At 40.9% G+C, this 24,911-nt stretch overlaps 2 protein-coding genes across 2 annotated transcripts; both read right to left on the bottom strand.

Annotated features, from left to right (window-relative positions):
* Positions 1-287: 287 nt before the first annotated feature.
* def8 (differentially expressed in FDCP 8 homolog) lies at positions 288-13,073 on the bottom strand. Its single transcript, XM_012834736.3, has 12 exons — positions 12,884-13,073; positions 11,463-11,582; positions 10,042-10,139; positions 9,554-9,703; positions 9,188-9,329; positions 7,726-7,890; positions 6,868-6,995; positions 6,325-6,438; positions 4,347-4,427; positions 3,486-3,626; positions 2,365-2,474; positions 288-1,417 (listed from the first exon to the last, which is right to left on the bottom strand). Exons 2-12 carry the CDS (start codon positions 11,566-11,568, stop codon positions 1,336-1,338), a joined length of 1,317 nt encoding a protein of 438 aa, XP_012690190.1. The 5' UTR covers positions 11,569-11,582; positions 12,884-13,073; the 3' UTR covers positions 288-1,335.
* A 1,661-nt stretch (positions 13,074-14,734) lies between these two features.
* LOC105906532 (tubulin beta-3 chain) lies at positions 14,735-20,224 on the bottom strand. Its single transcript, XM_012834699.3, has 4 exons — positions 20,071-20,224; positions 17,185-17,293; positions 16,398-16,508; positions 14,735-16,062 (listed from the first exon to the last, which is right to left on the bottom strand). The coding sequence occupies exons 1-4, from the start codon at positions 20,125-20,127 to the stop codon at positions 14,993-14,995; spliced, it is 1,347 nt and encodes a 448-aa protein (XP_012690153.2). The 5' UTR covers positions 20,128-20,224; the 3' UTR covers positions 14,735-14,992.
* Positions 20,225-24,911: the final 4,687 nt, after the last annotated feature.

Genomic DNA, 24,911 nt, shown 5'->3' with positions numbered 1-24,911 from the left:
TTGGAAATTGGAAAATATTCAACAGTGTGGCTGTGGGGGTGCAAGGCAAGTCCCTCCCTAAGAATTCTGATACTGTAGATGTCACCATCTTCCAGAAATGAGCCACATGCTCACAATACCAGTACATGTGCATAAATGTATGTTAAAGATATCTGTAAATCAATTCTTCCTAGTCAAAAAGAACATTTCAGATACCCACAATGACCCTCTTCAAAACTCTCCCATTGCATTACAACTATATGGCTAATTCATATGCATCACCTGCACAGACAATAAACAGATCTGGGTAAAGATAAATTGCAGTAGTATTTATTCATGCAAGACTTTAAGCTGATATTATACATCAACATCTCACAAAACAATGAGACAAGATATTTCAAGTCAAGACACTATTCTGTAGATACGTAATAGGACAATGGCTTGACTTCTTTCATGCTGAAACATAACACAGCAAATATATTCATTATTTTAAAACAAATAAGAGTACATATTGTTTACACACAGCCAACAAAAGAACATTAGGCAATATTATACTAAGGTTTTATAATTCTTATAAATACTTAGTCCAGAAGTTATAAAACCCTATACATATTCAGGTTGATCAAAACACAACACTTATAATCTGCAACACATGTACACAATTGTCTTTAGTAATGGACACAGGAATTACTTGTCTTTAAATCTTTCTGACAGACAAACTACCAGTTCCTTCAAAAATATGTAAACGATCATAAAAAAAAAAGCCAACAATAATGGTTATTTATTTTTAGTGCTTTGCTTCAACTTCCAGTCAACAAATACAGTATATGTTAAGGCTCCTCACACAGGCATGCCGTCCTGGTCACCGCAACAAATGGGGTTCTGAAAACGTACAAGACTCCACCATGCCTCCAAGAATAGTAGACCCTAATACATACATAACCTGCTTTCATAAGGCGTGGCAGTCAATGGCAGTTGTCCTCAAGGGTAGTGAAGAAATGTCAGGATTCAATTTCATACACCAAACTGATTGAATCTAGTGAGAGGTCTTAGTGTTAGTGTTGTCTGTGCTTGTGTTGCTCCAGTTGTGTCAGACTTGTAGTACAGGTCAGGTAAATAATAAATTCAGAGGGATATGGGCAATGACATACCTCTAAATTATACTACAAGCATTTCTAGAATCAGTATTCCTGACAAGTTGTGCAATTTAAAAAAAACATAAATGTCACTGACAAAATTTCATTTAAATAAGTACTGACAAGACACAGAAAAACAGTACTTCAATGTAGTGCAAGTTAAGAATGTGTACTGTACAACAAGTCAAGCAGATGCAGGGTGCAACACAGTGACCAGGAATCAGTCATCAAAGGGGTCTTGCTTCCGCTCCGTCATTCTAGCACATCGTGGACACGTTGTTGAGTTGTCATAGTAACAGTCCCTGAAATAGAAAACAATGTTGGTTAGCATAACGTTCTGCATTCATATAAAAAAAGTTATGTTCAAACTTTTCAGGTTTGTTTTGGAGCTTGTTCTACTGTAGAGCTCCCTATTTTTTGTTTCACATGACCTTTTTTTTGTTTCAGCATGCCCTAGTTTAGTCAATAACGTACTGCTCCCCAAACTTGCAAATTCCGAATGTGACCCAGAAATGACCCAAGCTTAGTTAGATAGTTGGAATCTGATCCATATCTAAACCAAATCCATAAACAAACTGATTCCTGTCGATTTGTGTGGTATATTGATTATATCATTACTAAAGGGCACCTTGGCTGGTTGTTTTGTGGGACTTCCTCTAGCCATCATTTCATAACAGGCTTTGGCACCTCACACACATAACACAGAAACATGTCAACCTGTTAACTACCCAGTCTTTTGCCCAGTCTCCATTATGTAACTACCAAACATGGCCATGGAAATCTAATCCTGACCTACATTGATGCAAAAGTAGTGTTTTCCTTTTCTCTTTCCAATATCAAAGTCTCCTCAAAGCAAAATTCTGTTATACAACGGAGGGCACTAGTAATTAACTAATTATAACTCCTTTATGTGTATTTTGTGCATATTAACTGTAGCCAGTTTCAAATCTACCCAACTGTTTTCAGGTACATTGTATTAACTGATCCAATGCACTCTCCTTTTAATTATTTCCCACTTGTTCTTTTAACTGTTTTAATGCACTCTTACTTTTTTTTATCTCTTATTTTTCTGTCTTCTGTGTCTGCTCATTTGTAAAGCACTTTGAATTACCAAAGTGTATGAGTTGTGCCATATAAATAAACTTGCCTTGCCTTACAATATTTGATGGGGGGAGAAAAAGAGAGAAAAGACAACTCTTTGTCCTTACAAAGTTTTGTTTAATGACAGAAAAGCTGAGCTAGCGCTTACCTGTGGAAAACAGCAGAGCAGTCTTGACAGACCGATGTGTGGCTATCAAAGGGGAAGAGAATATCTCCCTCTTTGCAAAGCTCGCACACAAACCCTTTGGCTTGGCATCGCTGCAATGAAAGAGAAAAGCTTAGGCCATTACAAAACTTCAATCAAGTCATGGGCAGATCAAGCCTCGTGTCTACATGTAGCACAAAAGGGCGACAATATTCCCTGTGCTTTCTATGGATTACGTCCATATTTGTTACCTTTGTTTTTGTTCTTTAATCTGGCGTAGACTGATATAATAGTCTAAAGGTCACAAACAACCCGAAAATAACCAATATGGATTTAAGTATGCTGTGCTATTGACACATGCTCAAGAGAAGGAGAAAAAAGAGGGTGGCTGGCAGAAGTGAGAGAATAAGAGAAGGCAAAGAAATAGAAGTAAACGGAAAAACAGACCAGACAGCTGACCACTAAGTGGGGACAGAATTGGGAGGTTGAGAGTGGTATACCATGCTGCTGATGTTTCAGTTGGGCATCGCCACCATTTCCCAATACTACTCTGCAAGGCAACACCAAACTCCCCACTGCTGACAGGTGGCTTAGCATTCTGCACCACAGTGCTCATTCTGCCTAGCACTACCAGAGCAGGGGCGTCCCTCTCTACCTTTAAGAAGCTTTTGAAGACCCAACTCTTCAGAGAGCACCTCCTTTCCTAACTTGCACTTCCTTTACCTCTCCTTATCCTTCCTCTTATGCTATCTCCTCTAACTAGTACTTAACTCGCACTTACAGTAGTTACATTCCTGCAATTTTGTATTCCTTATGTAAAGTAGTATTTATTGTTACACTAGGTCTCTATTGCTCGTAGCTTGATTGTTCTCTCCTTTGCACGTCGCTTTGGATAAAAGTGTCTGCTAAATGACTAAATGTAATGTAACGTAACAGTGGTGAGTGACCACAGGGACACAAGTTTGATAGGTAAGCCCAAAGGCCAGTGGAGGTTCTTGACAGCTGTCAATATCTGTAAACCTATGGTGTATGGCAAGAAACAACAGCAGTATCTGGCGGGTGTCATAACTGCCATTCTGGCATTGGTGTGCAGTAGCCTTAAATGCCGCCAGTGCCAGACTCACTTCGCAGTCCAGTTTGATGTGCTTGGCAAACGTGGTGTGGATCTCTGTGAGCGAGCAGCTGAGGCGCCCGGTGGAGATGTCGATGAGGTCCTGCAGCGAGTACATGTCGTCATTCTCCACAAAGTGCTGCCTTTCGTGAAGCTAGGGACAAAGAGAGAGAGAGCGAGAGAGAGACAGACAGAGGGAGAGTAGCACAAAGCACAAGGTCAGGACCAGAGAAGAAACCCACAACCCTGCCTTGATCATGGCCAATAAGCTACTAAGGCCATGCAGACAGTGACACAATGTCCTTTTATTATTTGAATAAACATTCTAATCATATCTGCGCTCCTGCTTGTATGATACTGTTTACATCAATATTGGTCCCTCTGTAGAATGTGCTGTGACCAGGAGGATTCATCGTGTTTTTACGAGATAGCGCCAGAAGATAGCGCCAGAGATGCATGACCACTGGAGGCATATATCTACATCAATTGTCCATGCTTCACTTTTCACTTCCCACTTTTAACAGAAACAACAAGAAAGTAATTAAAATACCAGGCTCTTCTGCCCTGTTGTGTTGTTTCAAGGCTGACATATACACCTGAGAGATATCGCTCTGTGATAAATACTGACAGGGAAGATAATGTGACTTCACCCTGATGGGTTCAGTAAGTTTGATTCACTGACCAACTCTACTTAGTCATATCCTGCAGGAAATCGGTTTTCACAATGACTAATCTGAGCTAATCCTTTCTCCCTGAACATGATTTAGACCCACTGTTATTGGAGACTTTCATTTTAAAAGTGCTTTCAGACCACAATGAGCACAGATAGAATGTATTCATGGACGTCTTTCCATTTCTTCAGTCAAACACTTACCTGCAACAGCAGCCTGGCTTCCATTGCCTCCTTACAGGTGAGGAAATAAGGCTTCATAAGCAGAATGTCCTGACGCAGCTTCTAGAGGCATACACACCAACCCAGACCAGATGTGAGACATTCATCTTGACACCTCAGCTTTAACATTTATTTACTCAACAAGCTTAATCCAGAATCAGCGGGGAAACCCAAGCCTATTGCTTAGACTCCTGTTACATCATGACGGGCCATGTTCAATCAATCATCGACAGGCAGCTGAGGCTCAGGAAGCCGTACAGTGATCTGGCTGAGAGATTGCCCTTGTGTCAATTGAGGTTTTACCATTGGCACTAGGGCTGAACGATTTGGGAAAATAATCTAATTGCAATTTTATTCCCCCCCCCCAATATTGCGATTGCGATTTAATATGTGATTTTTTATTTTATCCTCTTTTTTTCCCCCAACAAAACGTAATGAATGATTTAAATATGACAATAACACAATATTAGATACTTTTAGTGTAAAATTTTCTTTCCCACATTTAAATGTTTTATTTAACTGCTCATTACAGTACAGAAACAAGAACAACAAATCGGTGTTTTTCTTTTTTTAGACCACGTTGTAATTGTGCACGTTGCGGTTAGAAAATCACGTTTTATCGTATCACGATTTTATCGCAAATGCAATTAATCGTTCAGCCCTAATTGCCACTTTTGGCGGCACCGAGCCGGGCTGTGCTGAGCTAATTTGCATTTCTATTACGAGTTGCACTGCGCTGTGCCACACTCATTTTGGACCCTCTCCTGAGCAGGACCCAACTGCGCTGGGTCTGCCCCAAAACGTGTCAAATGACGTTGAAGATGAGATCCCGTTAAAAAGTTAAGTCTGGATATAATAGTGATATAAAGTCAATAAAAAGATAAATTCCATGGTTAAATAGCCTTGTAACCTGGATAACTAGCCAGCTAGGAAGCTAGCCCACATATAATTAGTAACAGCTAACAGTAAAGTGTAAGTGCACCCTTAAATGTGTTTTTTTAACTGTACACTTAATAATAAGATGAAACACATCAATGCTGGTGTTAATATTGATGAAATTCCCATTTTTATAAAAAAAAAAATCCCCTTTCAGGGGAAATGTTCTACATACCTAAATACATGTAGGGCAAATGGGGTATAAACAGAGGAAACTAACTTTACCCTTGGCGTTGTGGAGTTCTTTGCCTCCACTTTATCGAATATTTTTGTAGGTCAGGACATGGTGGCCTTAATCCCTTACTTAAAGACACACCCTTCAGCGTGTAGTCCTTGATGTAAGGAAATGCAAATCCAGGCTGTGCTTGGTCGATGGCCTAAGCTGAATGGTGCCATTTCATATGGGAAAACAACAAATGTGTCCTTAAACCAGACATAATCTCAATGTATAACAAAGTATTCTCCGTGTAATTTACAGTGATGCTAGAAAGTTTTTGAGCCCTAGAAATCAGACCTAAACGAAATCAGAATTCCATCCAAGTCATTTGATTGGATAAAGGGACGCCAATTGGAATAGTTATTCACAAAAATGGTGTCCGTTCAATTGGCTAAATAATCCATGATTGCATCACCTCTGTGTGAGAAAGTATGTGAACCTCTACTATCAATAACTGGTGTGAACTCTGGCACAGACCACTAACTCATCAACCAATCTTTTGGAAGCAAGCTTGTGCGTGAGACTTGATGTCAGCCACTAAGAGTTCTTGCTTTTCCTTAGTGAAAGTTGGTCCAGGCAAGTTTGTGAATAGGATTTAGGAGAAATCAAATTAGTTTTAGTTAGAAGCTTTTAGTGTGATTTAAGAGTACTCTCCGTGGTAAAATAAGTCGCAAGTTAGTTTGTTAAGGCTGGACTGTTGGGAATATATTTCTCATTAGGGATCAATAAAGTTTTAAAGTGCTTCCTACTGTAGAATAAACATTTAAAAAAAACGTGTGTGTGATGGAGACTGCCTCACTAACTAACCCTGATCTCCACCAGCTCCTCCACGAAGTTGAAGAGCAGTGGGTTGACCTCCTTCAGCTTCAGAACGGGCCGGGCCATCATCAGAGCCAGATAGCGCATGGAGGAGCGACACACCTGAGCAGAGGGACGGACAGACAGCCTTATCAACATATACACAAACCCGACACATTCCCTCTAAGTAGCCCTGATCTAGAAATAAAGCAAACCAACTGAACCTTGATCAAAGCTTCTTAAAAAGCTGATATAATTTGGAAATATGTTGTAACAGGTGGGGAAGCTTTGTTTAAAATGTCAACGTTGGTTGCGTAAAGGCATTACAGCATTGTCGTGAAAAGGGCTCATTCTGACATAATCCCTAATCACTTAAATGGGTTTAGTCACCTCTCCGGCAGCATTCGGACATAATACATAACATGGTCTGATTTCCTTCTTTTGAGTATTTCACCATGTTAAGTCATAATTATCAGATTACAGCCAATAACTGTCTGGGTGTTCAGGTGGCTTGATTCTTGGACTGAAGCCAACTGTTAGGGTTCACCGTACCTTGTGCGGCTCAAACTCCCAGTTGTGAATGACTCGTGCTGGTATGATGGCTGTGTCGTTCCAATGGCAGCTGCTGCAGTAGTACTGACCGGTGTAGTCACACTGCCGCGCCTCAGACGGGACACCCCCTGCAGGACAGAAGAAGCATTGCAATATGTCAGGATCAACTTGACCTTGCCACTAGTGCAACAGTTATAACTAGAAAGGCACTCGGAGAGTGCAGACCTCCGCCAAGGCCAAATGCTCTATCTTGCAATGTTAACAAAAGTTACAAATAATCTGTGGATCCGTCCTGTGATTCAGTTCCACACCAGAATTTAATGGGCTCTTCCTTGTACCATGCTACATCCTTACACCAAGTTTCAGGAAAATTGGGCTACATAGTTTTCCATAGTCCAGCTGACAAACAAACATGGTACATGCTACACCCTTCCACCAGTTTTCATTAAAATTGGACAAGTAGTTTTTCCATAATCCTGCTGACAGACAGACAGACAAACAAACCGCACTGAAAACATAATCTCGTTGGCGGAGGTAATATCATTTTGGAAGACAAGGCCAGTGTGTTCATGTTGGAGATATCATACAAGACTAAAAGAAAGAAAGACGGAGAGAAAGACATCCTCATATACACTAGGTAATGCTGAAACACTTTCTCAAAGCTAGAAAGCTAGAATAAGTATTTGATTTAACTTTCGTCCTGTTGAACACACAGGCAAACACTGAGTTACACAAAGCCTATGAGATCAGGGGACAGTGGAGATAATGATGACTCAGTATGCCACCGACAGAGCATGCCATGGGGCTCAGATAAGGTCATCGTAGCTGTGGCAACGGCAGACTCAGCCAATCACTCACGCAGGGAGATGGGCGTGCGGCACTCAGCACATCGGTAGTCCTGCTTGTCCAGGCCGATCTCCGGGCAGATGTTCAGCTCGTACTCTGACTGGTGGCTCACCTTTGACCTCACACACGGCTTGTTGATCAGGTTCAAACACTTGCTGTGGACTCGGTAGTAACACCCTTTGGTGGAGCAAAGGAGAAGAGACAGTTTATTCTCTGGACGATTTGAGGAGCAAAGGAGAATCAGACAGTTAATTCTCTGGACGATTTGAGTGGACAATTGAGTACCAAATTTGGACTTTTAAATAATAATTCCTCAAATACCGGTAAGGAATAGCATTTACATTGGCATTTGGGTAGATTTTGAGAGGGTTTGGGTATTGGCATAGATGCCCCTATTTGATTTGATTTCCAATCCACAAGCAAACTCTTCAATCCCAACTCTATATCAATAGGAATGAGATATGAAATACTATATAATATCTTTCCAAATTTAGAGAGTTGTTTTAAAAGATCTAAAGTATGGTGACCATATTCCCCCTTTTTCAAATGGAATGGATGTAATATATTTCTGGCCACTAGTAGAAATGGTGGTGCTGTTCCAAGTTGGCCATTGTGAAAAGTGGGAAGCTAGACAAATGCTTTGCAAACTCTGGAAGGTGTACACCCCTGCGCGGCACCTATGTCTTCTCAATCATCTGTAAACCACTGTGTCCATGAGTAAATTATGTTCCCAAAACCCTTATCTTATTGCTCTTAACCCTCTCATTAAAGTTTAAGGAAAAGGGGAAATACAGGAAAAAACCAGATTTTTTTTATCAGAATAAGTCCAGACACTTATAAAAAGTGCTGAAAAAACAGGACTGTTGTGGTAAAAATAGGATGTCTGGTCAGCCTACTCTAAAGGGAACACAAATCTACAAGCAAATAAATTGAATAACACAAAGTCCAAAGGCTCACATTGGTGTAGTTGCTGAAAAAACAGATTGAGAGCGACATCTAATGGGGAGAACTGGTAAAAATTGAATTTTCTTTAATACAACAGGGTATTTTTAATTAACTATTGCGGAGATGAGCTTAGAAAACATGAAGAAAATGCAAAGTAGCCAAAAAGTTCGAATTTTACAGATCGAATCGGATGAATTAAAAAAACAATGTGCACACCACCAGTTATGACACCACACAACACCCAATTAATTCTGGTTTAATCGTTTACCCTGTTAATGTTTCTCTAACAGGATAGACAATCAGCAGAGCCATGCCATGGGGTGTAAGCAAACATCACACAATTATTCTACATCAGTAAGAGCTTCCCCATTTAAATAAAGTCAGTTCCTTCACCAAAGCCTAAATACAGATGGGGCTTCACATGCCTTTCAAATTAAGCCACTGTATGAGGTTAGCCAAACCGTTGCTGTTCTACCATAACAGTGGAGAGAGGGCTGTGCAGAGAGTGGCCCCTGTGGGTCTGACTGACCTGTGCATGTGTACCAGGTCTGAATGAGGCCCCAGATAATGGCGCTGCACTTGTCACAGGTCTGCTTCACGCTCTTGCTCTTCTCCTTCGAGAAGCGATGCTCCAGCAGCATAAGGAGATTGGGCTCTTCCTCCTCTGGGTCCTGTTTGATTGATGGACATTGCAGCCTGTCAGAGCCTGGCATCAATAGTAACCAGCTGTGTATCCATGCATTTTGTTACTGGCGATCAACTCTGTACAAACATGGTTTAGTTATTTTAAGCACTACCACTGAACTTTGGTCTGGGGCTGCTAAAAAATGAACTGTGTGAAGTGACTCCTGTGAGTTTCACATGTGCTTTCGGCCCACAAATGCTCAGCTCCCACCTTGAGTTCTTGTAGTTTGAGGCGAAGGTGAATGAGTTTGACCACAGTGTCTTTCTGTTTCTCTGAATGCTCCGGCAGTTCCAGGATCAGTTTCTTGCACTCCTCTATGGCTGACTTCAGCTGTTCGATGTCAGACGCCACAATGGAACCCTACTCACAGATGTACAGACATTACCCACAAAAACAAAGAAAAAACTAAAAATCTATTAATGATTCATTTTAAAGGAAATTAATTTGCCATGGTGTTAAGTCTCTAAGTAAACAATAATGTACATGTGTTTCTTTAAGCAAGCGAAAGGATGTGATGAAGCTTGGCCAAGGCCATTACAACAGTTAATGTTATAAAATGGCTTTTCCCATTTAAACTGGTTTGTTTGAATTTGAATTTACCAACTGACCCTTGGAACCAGTCCAGTGACTTAAAACCTCTCTGGGAAAAGCATGTTGGAGTGTCTAGGGAAAAACAGTGATGTGCACCAGTTACCTACCATTGGACGGGAGAAGTGATCCTCAGCGAGCCCCAGGTCCATGGCTCGGTCCAAGCCGTGGGTTCTGGTCTCAGAGGAAAAGAGCTCGGGCCTCACCTCTGTGGAAAGGAAGGAAGATGTGTGATTTGTTCTTTCCCCTCATCAAGTGTCTGTCAAATCCACCATGAAACACAACAAACTAAAAACACCTTTCAGGCTAGTTTGTACTGACTACACTGCTCGCTTAGTTCCTTGTTCAGTTATCTTACTTGCGAGACATACATGACAATTCTGTAACAACCAATAAAACGTGACATAGGCTAAATGATTAACATTAACAGGGATCGTCCATGTGATACAGCGTGGTTAATGTGGTGAGCATGCTTGACACACACTGTCTAATTGTTAACTTTTCAGGCTGACATCCAAGTACAACATATGATACCACAATACCACATGCTGAACAGACAAATAGACTTCAATGTAAGTAGTTCAATGTAAGGAACCATAACATTGTAACCACAGAATTAACTACAGTAATGTCATGCAGAATTGCAGTGTTGACCACACAGCCATGAAAGAGTGAAAAATAGGGAAGAATACCATTACCTCGCAGATATTAAGCAATACAAAAATTGGACACTGGATGTCAACAAATCAACAACAGCAAAACATAGCTATATGAACACCTTACAAATTGAGCGGCTAAAATAAAACTACACACCTAGTCTACTTGACCTAAAATGTCCAATAACACATTCCTCTAACAGGGTCCACCTCTATAATAACACTGAGTTTCACAGTATGGTGATGCACTTCAGTATTTTCCCTTTACCTTAGTTAAGGTAAACCCTCAAAGACCTTGCAATCACAATAACAAACCCCCTCTTCCCATTAAGTAAGCCCATCCTACTACAAAAAAGAACATTACAAATGTATGTAGTACAGTAAAAAGGTAGTACCTGCATAGACTTCACAGAAAAGCATGATTCTTTACTTGAATGATGTGAAAGCTAGCAAGACTATCCAACCAACCAACCAACTAAGAACGTCTTCTATGCCGTTCCTTCAGTATTATATGTTTCTGGCTTGCTTGCTTTGCAATCCAAACAGGAACTGATATTAGCTGCATCAGCTCATCTGACCTTCACTTCAATTTTCACTCCCTGTTCCAAAAACCCACTAAGGATTTCATAACAGAAGTGTGACATCTGAAACCATAAGACGCCTGAGTCTTGATCAGAGACTCTCTTTTGTGTCTCAGTTTGTTACACACCTGCATGCCACAAATAACATTTCACCATCACAGAATGTACAATACGTATACAGCCACAAAACTTGCGACTGACTTGTTAAACTCATACAACTTTTGTACTCAGCTGATGGCTCATAGTTGGCAGTTCTCTTTCATCTCCATTTGGACATGCTCCTGAGGCACTCACCAGTCTTTGAGGGACCATTGCTCTCTGTTGAGGCCTCATCTTCTCCTCTGTCAAAGGGGTTGACGAGGCCTTGGCGAAAGCGGGCTAGTTTCTCATCGTATTCCATCTCACTGGCTACATCTGAGGAGCATACACATGGTCCATCACAGTCATACAGGAATACTGGCACATATTGTGAAACAAATGTTACTTCCTCCCCCTACCCCAGGGTCCCACCCATGCTCACTGGGTCAGAGGCAATGCAAAGATGCATGACTCTCTGTCTGGTTTTTAGTGTAGGATATGCATACAGGCAAAAACTCGAAAAGGTTCCTGTTTAATGAAAAACATCAAATGCAAGGTCTTTCGAGCGCCCTTTCAAGTACATTTCATTTAAACATATGCTATAACTTACTTTGTTATTATAACATTACACACATAGCACCAGTTCGACAATATTTTACTGTAAAATTAAGCAAGTGTAGCCACTGTGTTGTGCCTACCAAGTGTCAAAGAGAAGCATGACTCTTGCTCCACCGAAACAATATTATGAATTTATACCAAAACTGAAAATCCAAAATGTATCTAGAAGGGCACAAATTAGTTCCAATTGGCATTGACAATACATTCTTTACGTATACATGGAATTAAAAGTGTGAACCCTGTGAACAAAGTTGGTTTTCTCTTTAAAAGTTTGAGTTATGCAGTTGCAGGCACTAGATTCATACCTGAGCAATTCATCCTTTTCAACCTAATAAATCATAGTTTTATGAAAAGTCTAAATGGGTAACTCAAATTTAAAACTGAACATGTTATGACTTCTGTTTGTAACACGCATTCACGATCATTCATGCTTACATACAGACTTGTCAAAAGTAGAAGGTGATATTAGTTGCAAAAATAATTAGCCTAGTCTATAACTGATTCACTGCTTCACTAATGCTAAAAACAAGATGCTCCGAGCCAGTAGTAATTGGCTATATCAGGATACCTTGCGATAGACACATTAGAATGATTACACGTAGTTCGATGAATCACAGAATTTGCTTCGTTAGCAAAAGACTTTTGCATCTAACATTAATGATGATAAGCATTATGGATAGTCAAATGTGTAACGTTAGCTAGCTAGCTAACTATATTAGGCAGATGGTGGTGTATGAAATGGTGTATTTAAAACATAATATCGCAACCCAACTAAGCTAGTTTTAAAGAGTATATTCATTCGGGAAATGGTTGAATTGTTTATGTTGTACGTCTAGAACGTGGCTGCCTTGTTAACTTGCATATCCAAAATGACAAGAAAGGTGGATGAAAGCTAGGTAGCTAGCCAGCATCACTGTCTGACAAATACAAACAAATGCCTGTTGTTTTTGGCGTGTTAGCGACAGCTAGCTGACTAGCTAGTTAACTAACGTTGAGCCTAGCTCGTGCACACTGCTTACCTCACGGTAGTGTTCCAAACGAAGGTAAATAAGGCAACCCTTATGCAAAATGGGTAAAAACTTCAGCGGTCTGTCAGTCCGATCGTTTTGTCAGACAAACAATTCTTTCTTGTTTAGCAACCTCAAAAATAGCAGCATCACCAGTGCCCTAGCAACTCAAGCATGAAATAGGTTGAGTCATAGTCAGGAGGGACATCTAGTGGATAGACTGTGTAAGCAAAATATGGAGTCGACATGGTTGGAATGAAGAGGTTTACTGTATTTTTAAATTTGTATGCGTTGCAGTAACACCTTTGCAATCCCCTGGCGTGTCATCATTATGATTATCATTGTCACCATGATTGACATTCATTTCAGTCTTCTAGCTTAACATAAACAGCGGGGGGAAATGTGCGTCTTGAGATTGCCTCACTTGAATCAGGACTACTGATGCAGCAATGGATTTCGGACTCAAAACAACCCATATGCTATTTCCTGTTTTGTGGCCCTTTGGCATCAGCAGTTCCAATGGGTGTGGATTTTCAGTAGCCCCGTTGAAAAACATCCTACACAAAACATTTGCTGGTGTATGCAGTTTTTTGCTAGGCCTATGCTTAGCCAAATTGTGTTTTTAACATGTCTGTGCTTGATTTTGTAAAAATCAAGTAAAAAAAAAAATTTAAAAAAAAACTATGGCCTAGATTTTCGCCACATCATTGCATATCGCACATCGAAATACTATTCTAATGCACAGCTACTAAACTACAACTTCTCAAAAAGACACAGACCAGCATTGACAATGGTTTAACCTGCTGACTCAGGTATCTTTGCTTTCAAGTGAAGTGTAGAATAAGTTCCTCCTCCTTCTGGTCAGTTAGATCCGCACAGACAGGATGTGGGATGAGTCCCTTGAGGTCGAGTACACTCCTCAGGTATTACACATCAGTTCCTTTGACCTACTCTAATATGGGCCTAAATGATTCAGCAGCATTTCTACTTTATTGCAGGATGCAATCCTTTGTCTGGAGTACTGGAATTTGTGCCAAAGCAGTAATGATTCTTGAATAATGCATGAAACCTGCTAAGAGAGGAGAAGAGCACTTAATATGTCCCAAGGTTAATAGCTTCCATTAGAGTGCAATATTGATGTAGAGGAAAACATGAGTGGTGTTATTAATGACCTGCATGGAAATACAGCCTTTGATATACTGCATCCATAAAATCAATTAACGACACCAGAGGAGCTTATATGAAATTAGGTGAAACAACCTCTAAAAAGTCTTTTAACCCGTTTCAGGGTCGTGTTTAAAAAAATAATCATGTTAAAGTATGGCCTAAATTCATCAGATACTAAATTAGTCTGGGGCAGTGGATGCAGCCTGAAATCGGTTTGCCATGAAAGACCACAGAGGGGGTTAGTGTTGTCACCATCACTATCAAAGCCTGCTCTGTTCAGAGAGCTCTTTTGTAGGCTATGTATACTGCTGTATCACCAACATGTGATCAACAAACACGCCATTCAGTGGAAGTAAACTAAGGGGTTCTTGGAAACACATATGCGAAGAGGAAAAATACTTTTCCACACTGTATCAGCGCCTGATCGGCGGGGACAATTTAGTTCTGGGCGGGTATGTTTTCATCTAGTTATGTAGGTCATTTAGGTGTGGGATAGTCATGCAGTTAAAGCTTTGTTTCATTTGACTCAGGACGTCCAGCATTGTCTCCTTTTGCATCATAAATGTTGTTGGATCTTTACCCTTTGTCCTTATATTGCCCTCTGTTCAAGGACAAAAGGGTGAAAGAGTTGTCCCATGATAAAAGTATGTTGCTCTTAGGAGAAAGTTACTATATAAATGTTGCCTGAGATTTATCTGTTTTTCAAAGATGTTTTATTTCAGTTTGATCAGTCAGTACTTTCAACATGTCAATATGAGCTGTTTGGAATACAGTCAGTGATTACTGGCGGAGCTGCCACTTAACTTTATCACAGAGAGCTAAATGACTGTATGAAGCAGGAAAAAGATATACAGAAGGGATAAGGCAGGGAGGTATATTTTTGGTCCTAAAAGACACCATGGTTTTCTGATGACTGTCGTACACAGCTGTTGCCCACATCTGGAAGGGCCACTCTTAATCCTGGATCTCTGACTCTTGCTCCTCGTCTTCATACAGCTCGCCCTCCTCATCTGCAGTGGCGTCCTGGTACTGCTGGTACTCGGACACCAGGTCATTCATGTTGCTCTCGGCTTCTGTAAACTCCATCTCATCCATGCCCTCGCCCGTGTACCAGTGCAGGAAGGCCTTGCGGCGGAACATGGCAGAGAACTGCTCCGAGATGCGTTTGAAGAGCTCCTGGATGGCTGTGCTGTTGCCGATGAATGTAGACGACATCTTGAGGCCTCTCGGCGGGATGTCACACACAGCCACTTTCACATTGTTTGGGATCCATTCCACAAAGTAGCTGCTGTTCTTTCTCTGGATAGCCATCATCTGCTCGTCCACCTCCTTCATTGACATGCGACCGCGGAAAATAGTTGCCACGGTAAGGTAGCGGCCATGGCGTGGGTCACAGGCTGCCATCATGTTTTTGGCATCAAACATCTGCTGGGTGAGCTCGGGCACAGTAAGAGCACTGTACTGCACGTTCCCCCTAGCTGTCAGAGGGGCAAAGCCTGGCATAAAGAAATGCAGGCGGGGGAATGGTACCATGTTAACTGCCAGTTTACGAAGATCGGCATTGAGCTGGCCGGGGAAGCGAAAGGAGGTGGTGACTCCACTCATGGTGCAGGAGACAAGGTGGTTGAGGTCACCATAGGTGGGCGTGGGCAGCTTAAGTGTGCGGAAGCAGATATCATACAGCGCCTCGTTGTCGATGCAGTAGGTCTCATCCGTGTTCTCCACCAGCTGGTGAATGGAGAGTGTAGCATTGTAGGGTTCCACAACAGTGTCCGATACTTTGGGCGAGGGCACCACACTGAAGGTGTTCATGATGCGGTCAGGGTACTCCTCCCGGACCTTACTGATGAGCAGTGTGCCCATGCCCGAGCCTGTTCCCCCGCCCAAAGAGTGGGTGAGCTGGAAGCCCTGCAGGCAGTCGCAGTTCTCACACTCCTTCCTCACCATGTCCAGTACTGAGTCCACCAGCTCAGCTCCCTCTGTGTAGTGACCTTTGGCCCAATTGTTCCCAGCCCCACTTTGACCTACAGGAAAAAGAGGACACGGTAGAAAATAGTAGATGATAGGAACATATGGACACACACCAAGTTTTTGAAAAACATGATGCAAGTAAGGCTACCATCCAGAAATTAATGTCCTCTTGATTCCCCCTTTTATTCTCACAGAAAGAAACTAATAACATTAGAATTAAAAATATTTCCGGTTTAGATCCCTGGAGCTGTGGAAAGTAAATAGTGTTATTATTCATGATCTCTAACTGCTGACTGTAGACATCCTCCATTAGTCTTCATTATGAATAATTAACACAAGAAAGAATAATATCATCCATGAAGTAAAAAATCAACTGCATTATACCAACCAAAAATGAAGTTATCAGGTCTGAAAAGTTGTCCAAAGGGGCCACTGCGGACACTGTCCATGGTACCAGGTTCCAAATCCACCATGATAGCTCTCGGAACATACTTGTTGGCTGAGGATAGATGAACAGGATTAACACTAGTGACACTCATCTTACCCACAGCATGACAGAAACATGTCTATGTGCTCCATTTTTCTAGTTTGGAAATCATCTTCAATTCTCAATTCTCTCTAAATCTTGTATGAGCTCACTTAATTGCCTCTGTTTTAGTGAAAACCTTGGGTATATTGTTATGTGAATTCATAAGAATGTTTAAAAAAAATTGTATGACCTAGTAACTTCCATGGGCTTGTACTCAGAAGCCTGAAAACATTTACTGCAGGACATAAATGTGAGTTCTTGTGGGACTGTGACCACAGCTGCATTGATAGACACAGCTGAGGTTGCTGGCAGCTCTATCATCTTTACAATTCTCTAGCCATGCTTCTGTCTCCAATTTTAAATCTGTTGTAAATCACAGTACATTGCCAAGACCTGCCGTTATTAAATAAAGAAAATGTCTTCTCTCAGGTTGAGGATAGTTCTGTTTCAAAAGTAAAAAATGCCAAGCTAAACCCTTTTAACACCGGCCCTGGAGCTTTGCACCCAGGAGTGTCTGACATGAAGTGTAACTATCGTAAAAAAACATGCAGAGTTAACATTAATTTGAATCCTATAGAGAATAACAAAACTGGTAGATGGCAGTGTTACATTTTTCCTCTTCTGTGTCAAAATGAGGTAGACTTACTATGAGCCTCGTTATAGTAGACGTTGATTCTCTCCAGCTGCAAATCTGAATCTCCCACATAGTTCCCAGTAGGGTCGATGCCATGCTCATCACTGATCACCTCCCAGAACTAAGGGCAGACAAACACTCAGGGGTAATGTTTGAATGAATAAGAATGGATAGAAACGGTACCTCCACACTGTTGCAAATGTACACAGTACCTCTGAATATAATATAGTATCTCATACCATAAAACACTAAAAAACTGAAAGTACATTTGTGAAGAGACAGCGAGAGAAGACAAAGAGAACAGTGTTTTGATGTCTAACTTGCTATTACTTTTTTCACAAAACACATTCTGGAGACAGAGGAGATATCAGAGATGTATTGATCCTGTGGGGACAAACAGCTGTGTCTGTCTCTGTGTGTGTGTGTGTGTGTGTGTGTGTGTGTGTGTGTGTGTGTGTGTGTGTGTGTGTGTGTGTGTGTGTGTGTGTGTGTGTGTGTGTGTGTGTGTGTGTGTGTGTGTGTGTGTGTGTGTGTGCGTGTGAGTGTGGTGGAGCGGATCAGAGTGTTGGGAGCACCTAAGGATGGAGAGAAACAGGGAGACAAAGATGAACCAGTGAAAGAGAGCACAGCCCAGGCAGCTTGAGACAGAAATGAGACAAAGAAGCCGAGTGCACATCAGGACAGAGGGCCATGACATGACATGATGGATCACTGTGACGTCACAACCTCCCTCGAATCAGCCATTTTGCCCAGCATTAGAAGCCAGCTGTCTCATTTTTAACCAACACTGTCACGGAGATTACCCTAATATTTCAGTAGGGCCCTATGATTTCCACTTTGCGGAAAACGCAGACTCACATAATTCAGTCTGTAAAATGGAAATCACAGAATTACAAATAACGACAGGAATGCAATAGTATTATAGGCAACATTTTTGCCCGTGTGAGTGATACAGGCACATCAAAGATGTTGTCAGAGGCAGGTAATCAATGTTAATGAAAAAAACAACTGGGTAAATGTCATTATATCAACCTCTCATGTTCGGTGGTTTTAAAAGGCGCAAACCTGTGCCATGGGTGTGGTCTCAACTCAAGAACACTTTGTATGTATTAACAGAAACATAGGCATATTAGAACAAGTTATATTTATATATATTGAGATATTGATCTGCTTTTAAGATTTGTGTATTTTTTCAGATTCAAATTGTATGTGGACATTTTAAATAGTTTTGAGTAAAGTGGAGTTCTTCTCATCAGCAAGTCAAAGTGAATCTAGTCTTGCGTTTGATAAAACCGAATCCAGAAAAAATAAAACGGAAAACATGGAATCTGGCAAAAAATAAAACGGATTTCATAGGCCCCTATTTCAGCTCCCGTTGGCCTGTTTTTAACAGCCAGGAGGGAGTAGGCCAAAGCCTCGGCCTCCTTCCAAAAAACTCCCAGTGTAATCACAGAGGCATGACTCAACGGCTGACAGCCCACACAGACAATGCACTCCCTCACTACCTCATTATGAGCCGCTGGGGAAAAATGTGACTGGGGTCAGCACTGTATAGATATGGATAGGTAATGGTTGCCTAGGTGATAGCCCATGAGTGATATGTGTTGTAGATATTACTGTTTTAATTGTAAGGGTCCACTGCAAACACACAAAGTTCAGTTTCACAGCTAGATGGACAGAGAAATATTAATACTACTGAGCACAAAGGACTACATGAGGGAGGAACAGCTGGGAAGTAAATGATGACCTCATGCAACTGTAAAAGAGAATACGGAGGGAGGTGTGGCCTTCTAAAGGAGACCAAAGAAACAAAGGATACTCATTAGTATTCAGTGAAAAAAATGCATATCACCAATTCACTTGGCATCTTAAACTTTAATATTGGCATATTGAAGAAACAATGTTAAACTTGAGCCCTCAAATCAGCCATTGAAGTGAACACGATGGCATGACATGCAATGACATTAAGTGTCAGGAAAATCTTCTTTGTCATCTTTTCGACTGCCCCAGATCATCAGGATCTTTGTCCAAGCCACAGGAAATATTTAAGATCACATGCCAAATGTGAAAATATGCTTAAGGCCTACGAATGGAAATGCCTTAGAGGTCTCTGAGTCCCTTTCACGGCAACTTGACCACAGCATTTAGAAGACGTCTGTGAACATCTGACAGCTTACAGTTTTGACTTATGGAAAGCAAATTACTTCACTGGAAAACAAGAGGCTTGTAAAGATCTCCCATGAATCCATGAGAGCGCAATTTGTCATTTATCATGACGGTATGCAAATCGCCCAAGAAACTTCGTGCGCCCTACACAATTTGGTGTGTTTACGCCCGAGGCAGATGCAAAAGGATTTCAACTGGTCAAATGTTTCCAGTACATACGTTCAGTGTTACAACAGAGCTTAGTCCAAAAATGACCCTTTCACACAAAAATGCAAGTCATTATGATAAATCAAACCAGTTGCCAACTACAAAGTTTTCTATAACAGGCTACTTCACCCATTTCTGGCATCCATTTCAACAGTAAATATATTATGGTACCATAGGATGAGTATAAATGTTCATGCTGAAGATGTTAGACTTCAAATGATGTACACATATTACACCGGGTACAGTGGTGTGCGCAATAGCCACCCATAGCTTTGCTTTGTCTGTGTCATTTCCATATACGAAAAACTTTAATGGCACGTCCATATTCTTTACATGTAACGTTGTAGTTTACGGCGATTCCGTATGTTGCCAAACAGTGTTTGAAAGATTTCACATAGGCTCACGTTTAACCCAAATCTATTTCAGTGCATGAATGACTACAGAAAATATGTTAACACACCCCAAATTAACAACTGCAATGCAACATCTGAAGAGTTCATGTGATTTTCATAAGTTTTAAATTACCTTGGTTCCAATTTGATTGCCGCACTGGCCAGCTTGAAGGTGGACGATTTCTCGCATTATGTCCCTTGGAGTGTAGTGTGTCGTGCAAAAGTGTTATTCGGTGCTGGCTAGGCTTCTCATGTAGCCGCAGGACGTCTGCTCTGCCTACTTTAGAGAGGGATGCTAATATTGCTCCCTCCTGACGTCATTTTAGGGATGAGCCATATTGGCATCAGCCAATAGGAGGCACACAAAAGTAAATCACTGCAACTTCATGCGGTCTGACGGCAGACATATTGACAGCATCAGCAACTGGGACACGCATTTTTAACACTGCGCATCAGGTGCTCTTCTAGACCAGTGGTTCACAAACGGAGGTAACACGCTAAACATCTGAAAATACAACACTGTCTGCTTTAGTAAGGCTACCAGCAAACATACTATTCACTTACGAACAGCATTTGCGGAAATAGCCAGCCTTGACCCAGTTCGTATCTGACCTCTAAACACAAATCTGATTTTTTCCTTCAGCTAGACATGAGTTTGCAGTGAAGGCTGTGAAAATGCTGGAATTATAAAAATGAAACATTGATGCTGTGGCATACATGATGAGTCATTTGGGAAATAACCTATCTACAATGTCCTGCTCTACATTTTTTAAACATTTCAACTTTAGATGTATCCTATTTGCTTCATGAATTGGTTTTGCTGTTGATTTAAATCTTCTTAACCGAACATCACACAGACTTACTCAGTGAGGTTCTTTGTTCTGAAAAGAACTGTCCCCTTAGATACAGTGTCAGTATTAGCAGAACAGAAAATCCCTGACTCATTCTAGCTTTCACCCAGAGAACAGAGAGAGTTCACACATCCCTAATTTGTATCCATTCTCCCCTTTTTCTTTATATGAACATGTTCTCATTCATGCTAGACAAGCACAAACACAAGTCTTATCACAAGTCAAAGAATGAAAAGGTAAAATAGAGTACAGTAACCATGTGCTGTTTGCTTTTACAGTACTGCTTTAGAAGATGCCTACTTTGCCTGGATTTATTGATTACTTCATGGGGACGGGAAAGGAAGAGCAGGTGGAGTTACATCTTCAAATGAGCACATGCCAGTTCCCTTTCAGACAGATGGTGCCCATCAAGGACAGGATACAGCATGGGAGAAACACCAGTACACACACACACACGCACGCACGCACGCACACACGCACGCACACACACACACACACACACACACACACACACACACACACACACACACACACACACACACACACACACACATATTTAAATTAATTATTTGAATCCACCAATCATATTCTGTACAGAAAGGATTCAAACATTTCTCAGAGGTTGAATACAGCTTAGTGACTCATGGGTACAAGAAACATCACCTACGCCAAACAGCAAGACTACCTATAGCAGCTGATACAGAGCAGAACTTTGCTAGTTGTTTGGATTGTACACACACACACATACACACACACTTGAGAATAAACATTTTGGGCATTTGTAATGTAACCTCTAAAACACTGATACAAATTAAGAGACTCCTCTTGCACAAAACAAGGGGCAGCTATGTATTGTTTGATTGCTATGGATTTATTGACATACAAATAGCCTACTTAGGTCAGTGATCATATTAGGGCCAGATGTCTGGGGCCTCAGGCTGGCCATAGATGCTAATCAGCCCCAGAACAAAGACAATTTCAAGCCCAGGGATTTACACTGACCAGCTGTTAACTCAGCAAAATGCTAGCCTTTAGAAAAGCTGTAAAGAAAAAAAAGTATTCAGTGATTTACCCAAATTAGGTTTTATTTATTTATTTTCCCATATCTGCATTAAGGACCTCTGTTTTAGTTTCTGTGGCTTTTCTTAGGTATGTTCTCAGATAAATAGTAACAAAATGGCACAGACAGGAAGTGAGTCCTTCGTGAGTCATAGCAGTGGTGTTGAGTGGAGAGCCTCACCTCTGACTCAAAGCAGGCCTTCCGCAACAAAGGGTCCTGCCATAGGGCTATGAGTACATTGATGCATGATGTCCTCCAAGTACCTAGATTCATGGCATCATAAACTGCGAAGGCGTAAATGTCTAAAAGAGATATACAAAACCACATATTCCAAAATCATAAAGAAACACTGCACTTTGTACACTGCACACTGAATGTTTAAAATGATAAGATTGAAAAAGATGTCGTATAGAAGAGCAAATTAAATGGATGTGTAGAAAACAGCGCTGACAATAAAATAAATACTGTATGATGCTTGTAGAATGATGTAGATTGGGATTGGGTAGTGATAGAGATAATTTCGAAACACTGTTAATGACTTAGGAATATGTTAATCAAGTGCCTTGTATTAATAATTACCTTGTATAAATCATGTGCTTATGTAAGCAGGAACATGGCTTTTCTGTGTGTGTAACTTTGAATATTAGGTGCTGACGCCATGTAGTCTGCATATGAGTAGAGTTATATGCGTAAGGAGAGAGACCTTCTGCATATGTTTGGGTGAGCTCAGAGGTGATAAGAAAGGTCGAACTGTGCCCCTCAAGGGGCCACCAAAGATCACAGGGGGTGCGCAAGGCTTTGTCTGCTCTGAGGTTGTGAGGTTGTCAAAGTTGGATTGGCACATGTTAAAATCATAACACACTTACTGGCTAATCAGCACATACTGTATAGCTGTGTCACAACTAGTGATATGGAACAAACTGCCCCCGTTTCAGTTCAGTGGTAATAATTATTTTGGTAAGGATGTGTGTGAGTGTGTATAGGCCTACCCTGCTGGATTGTTGGAAGAAAACCAAATGTTGAGCTTATGTTTAATGTTTAGCTAAATGTATATATATATATATTCAGCTTTTCTTAGAAGGAAAAGAAAAAAGGTTGTGAACCACTGTTCTACACAATGCCTTCTGGTTGAGAACTGGTGAAAATACCCACCACATAATGCAGGCACCTTTATGACATTTATCAAAAGTTGAGAAGAAATGGCCAGAGATCTCTAAACTGAACACAGTTTTTGCAAACTTCAAATCCCCCAGATCCTGCAATGTGTGGGTTAACACATGACAAAAAAGTGCCTGGCCTTATCTAAGACTAGATGTTCAGTAGCAGCCATGTTTGTATAAATTCATTACTCCATGCCTGCTAGATGATACTCGGCACCATGGTGGGTTGACTGTTGAATATGACTCTAGATGATGTTATGGGGCCACAGCTGTAGTGACTGCCAGCTACATCCTCTCCTGTGTTCGTGATACTCACATCATTTCCATAGCTGAAGACCTGGAGCTGGCACTGACATCCTTTCCACGTGGTTTTAGCAAAAATGCACTTCCCTACTGGATGCAAGACAGTTCTTTACCAAAAGTGCCGATACTGAAGCTTACTCTATTACACATGTGAAATGGCACATGACTTGCACTATTCTTCTGCAGCAGTTCATCCTGGCAGCTTTTACAGTAAATGCTGGGTCATCATGGCCTGCATTAGAGGCTTTCTGCCCCATGTGACCGGTTTTATTGATTAGTGCTCTGTGGAGCAGGTGGAGTTAAGTTTTAAAATGAGAGCATGCTGCTCCTGTTTCAGACAGATGGTGCCATTCAATGTCAGAATAAGGACAGAACATGTAAGGTTGTCTGAAAGGGTACACACACAAACACACACGCACACACAGGCACACACACACATTTATTCTCTATTGCCATAAAACTTTTATGTAACCTTTGTGTGTATATGGTCACTATTAGATTAGAGACTGTAAGATGTGTTTAATGATGATCAACCTGTCAGTCTTACACCTTCGGCTGGCTACGCATACAAACCTATAAATCAAAGAACTTGTACCAGTAATTTGCTTCACAGATAACATATCTGTATGTGTGTGTTTTGTGTGTGTCTCTCTCTTGCACTATGTGTGTGCGTGTGTGCGTGTGTGCGTGTGTGCGTGTGTGTGTGTGTGTGAATAATGCCCTCTTGTGGTAAGACAAAACAACATTTGCTAGAAGAGAGAGACTGATCATTGTCTCATTTACATGGGCCAAAATGTATTCAAATTCAGAACTACAAAACCATGCAATGAACACTGAAATTACAGAAATTAAAAATATTCTTGTTAAGCTGTAAAATGTTCACTGATTTCTGTGCTTGTGTAAAAATTATTTAGTCTGAAGAATAGTTGATAAACTACTCAATAATGTATATAAATGTATATAAACAATTTCCATGAAACAATGTAGCTCTGCAATCAATAAGGGACTTCTAACAGGGGTGTGCATTCATGAATACATTCCTAATGAAAAACAACAGCTACTGTTGCTAAAGCTTTGCATTGCCAATATTGTTATCCCACAGTAAAAGGAATGTTGACTTTATTCTTGGTGTAGGATATGACCTATATTCCCCAGTCATCTCAGTGTATGTTGTTTCTATATGCCAAGGTAATAACACTTAAGATAGTAGTTCCCTTTCCTTTTTCTGTGGACTTGAGTGGATATTGTCCTAGTTTGTACACTGTTGTCAGCCTTTCAGACTTGCTGACTGTTGCAAAAAAAAGAAATGAGGGCCTCACAAGACAAACCTGACAACCAGCGTTGTCTTGGTAGGATTATGGTCTTGAAACCTTCATCTAAATCTGGTGCAATAGGTTTTCTATTTAACCAATTACTGAGCCATGGGAAGTGTATTCATCTGACATTTGGCTGCAACAATATGGCTGCAGCTAATGATGTTATCAAAGATTCCATAATTAGATTAGTCTTGACAGAGCTTAACGTGGATGAAGCTGTGGGGAAAATGAGCCGAGAATTGCAGAGGTCTCTAGCGAGCAAATTCTTAGGGAATCTAAATCCA

Source organism: Clupea harengus, chromosome 6 (assembly GCF_900700415.2).
Source record: "Clupea harengus chromosome 6, Ch_v2.0.2, whole genome shotgun sequence".
NCBI classification, from domain to species: domain Eukaryota; kingdom Metazoa; phylum Chordata; class Actinopteri; order Clupeiformes; family Clupeidae; genus Clupea; species Clupea harengus.
This window is presented reverse-complemented; position numbering and strand designations above follow the sequence as displayed.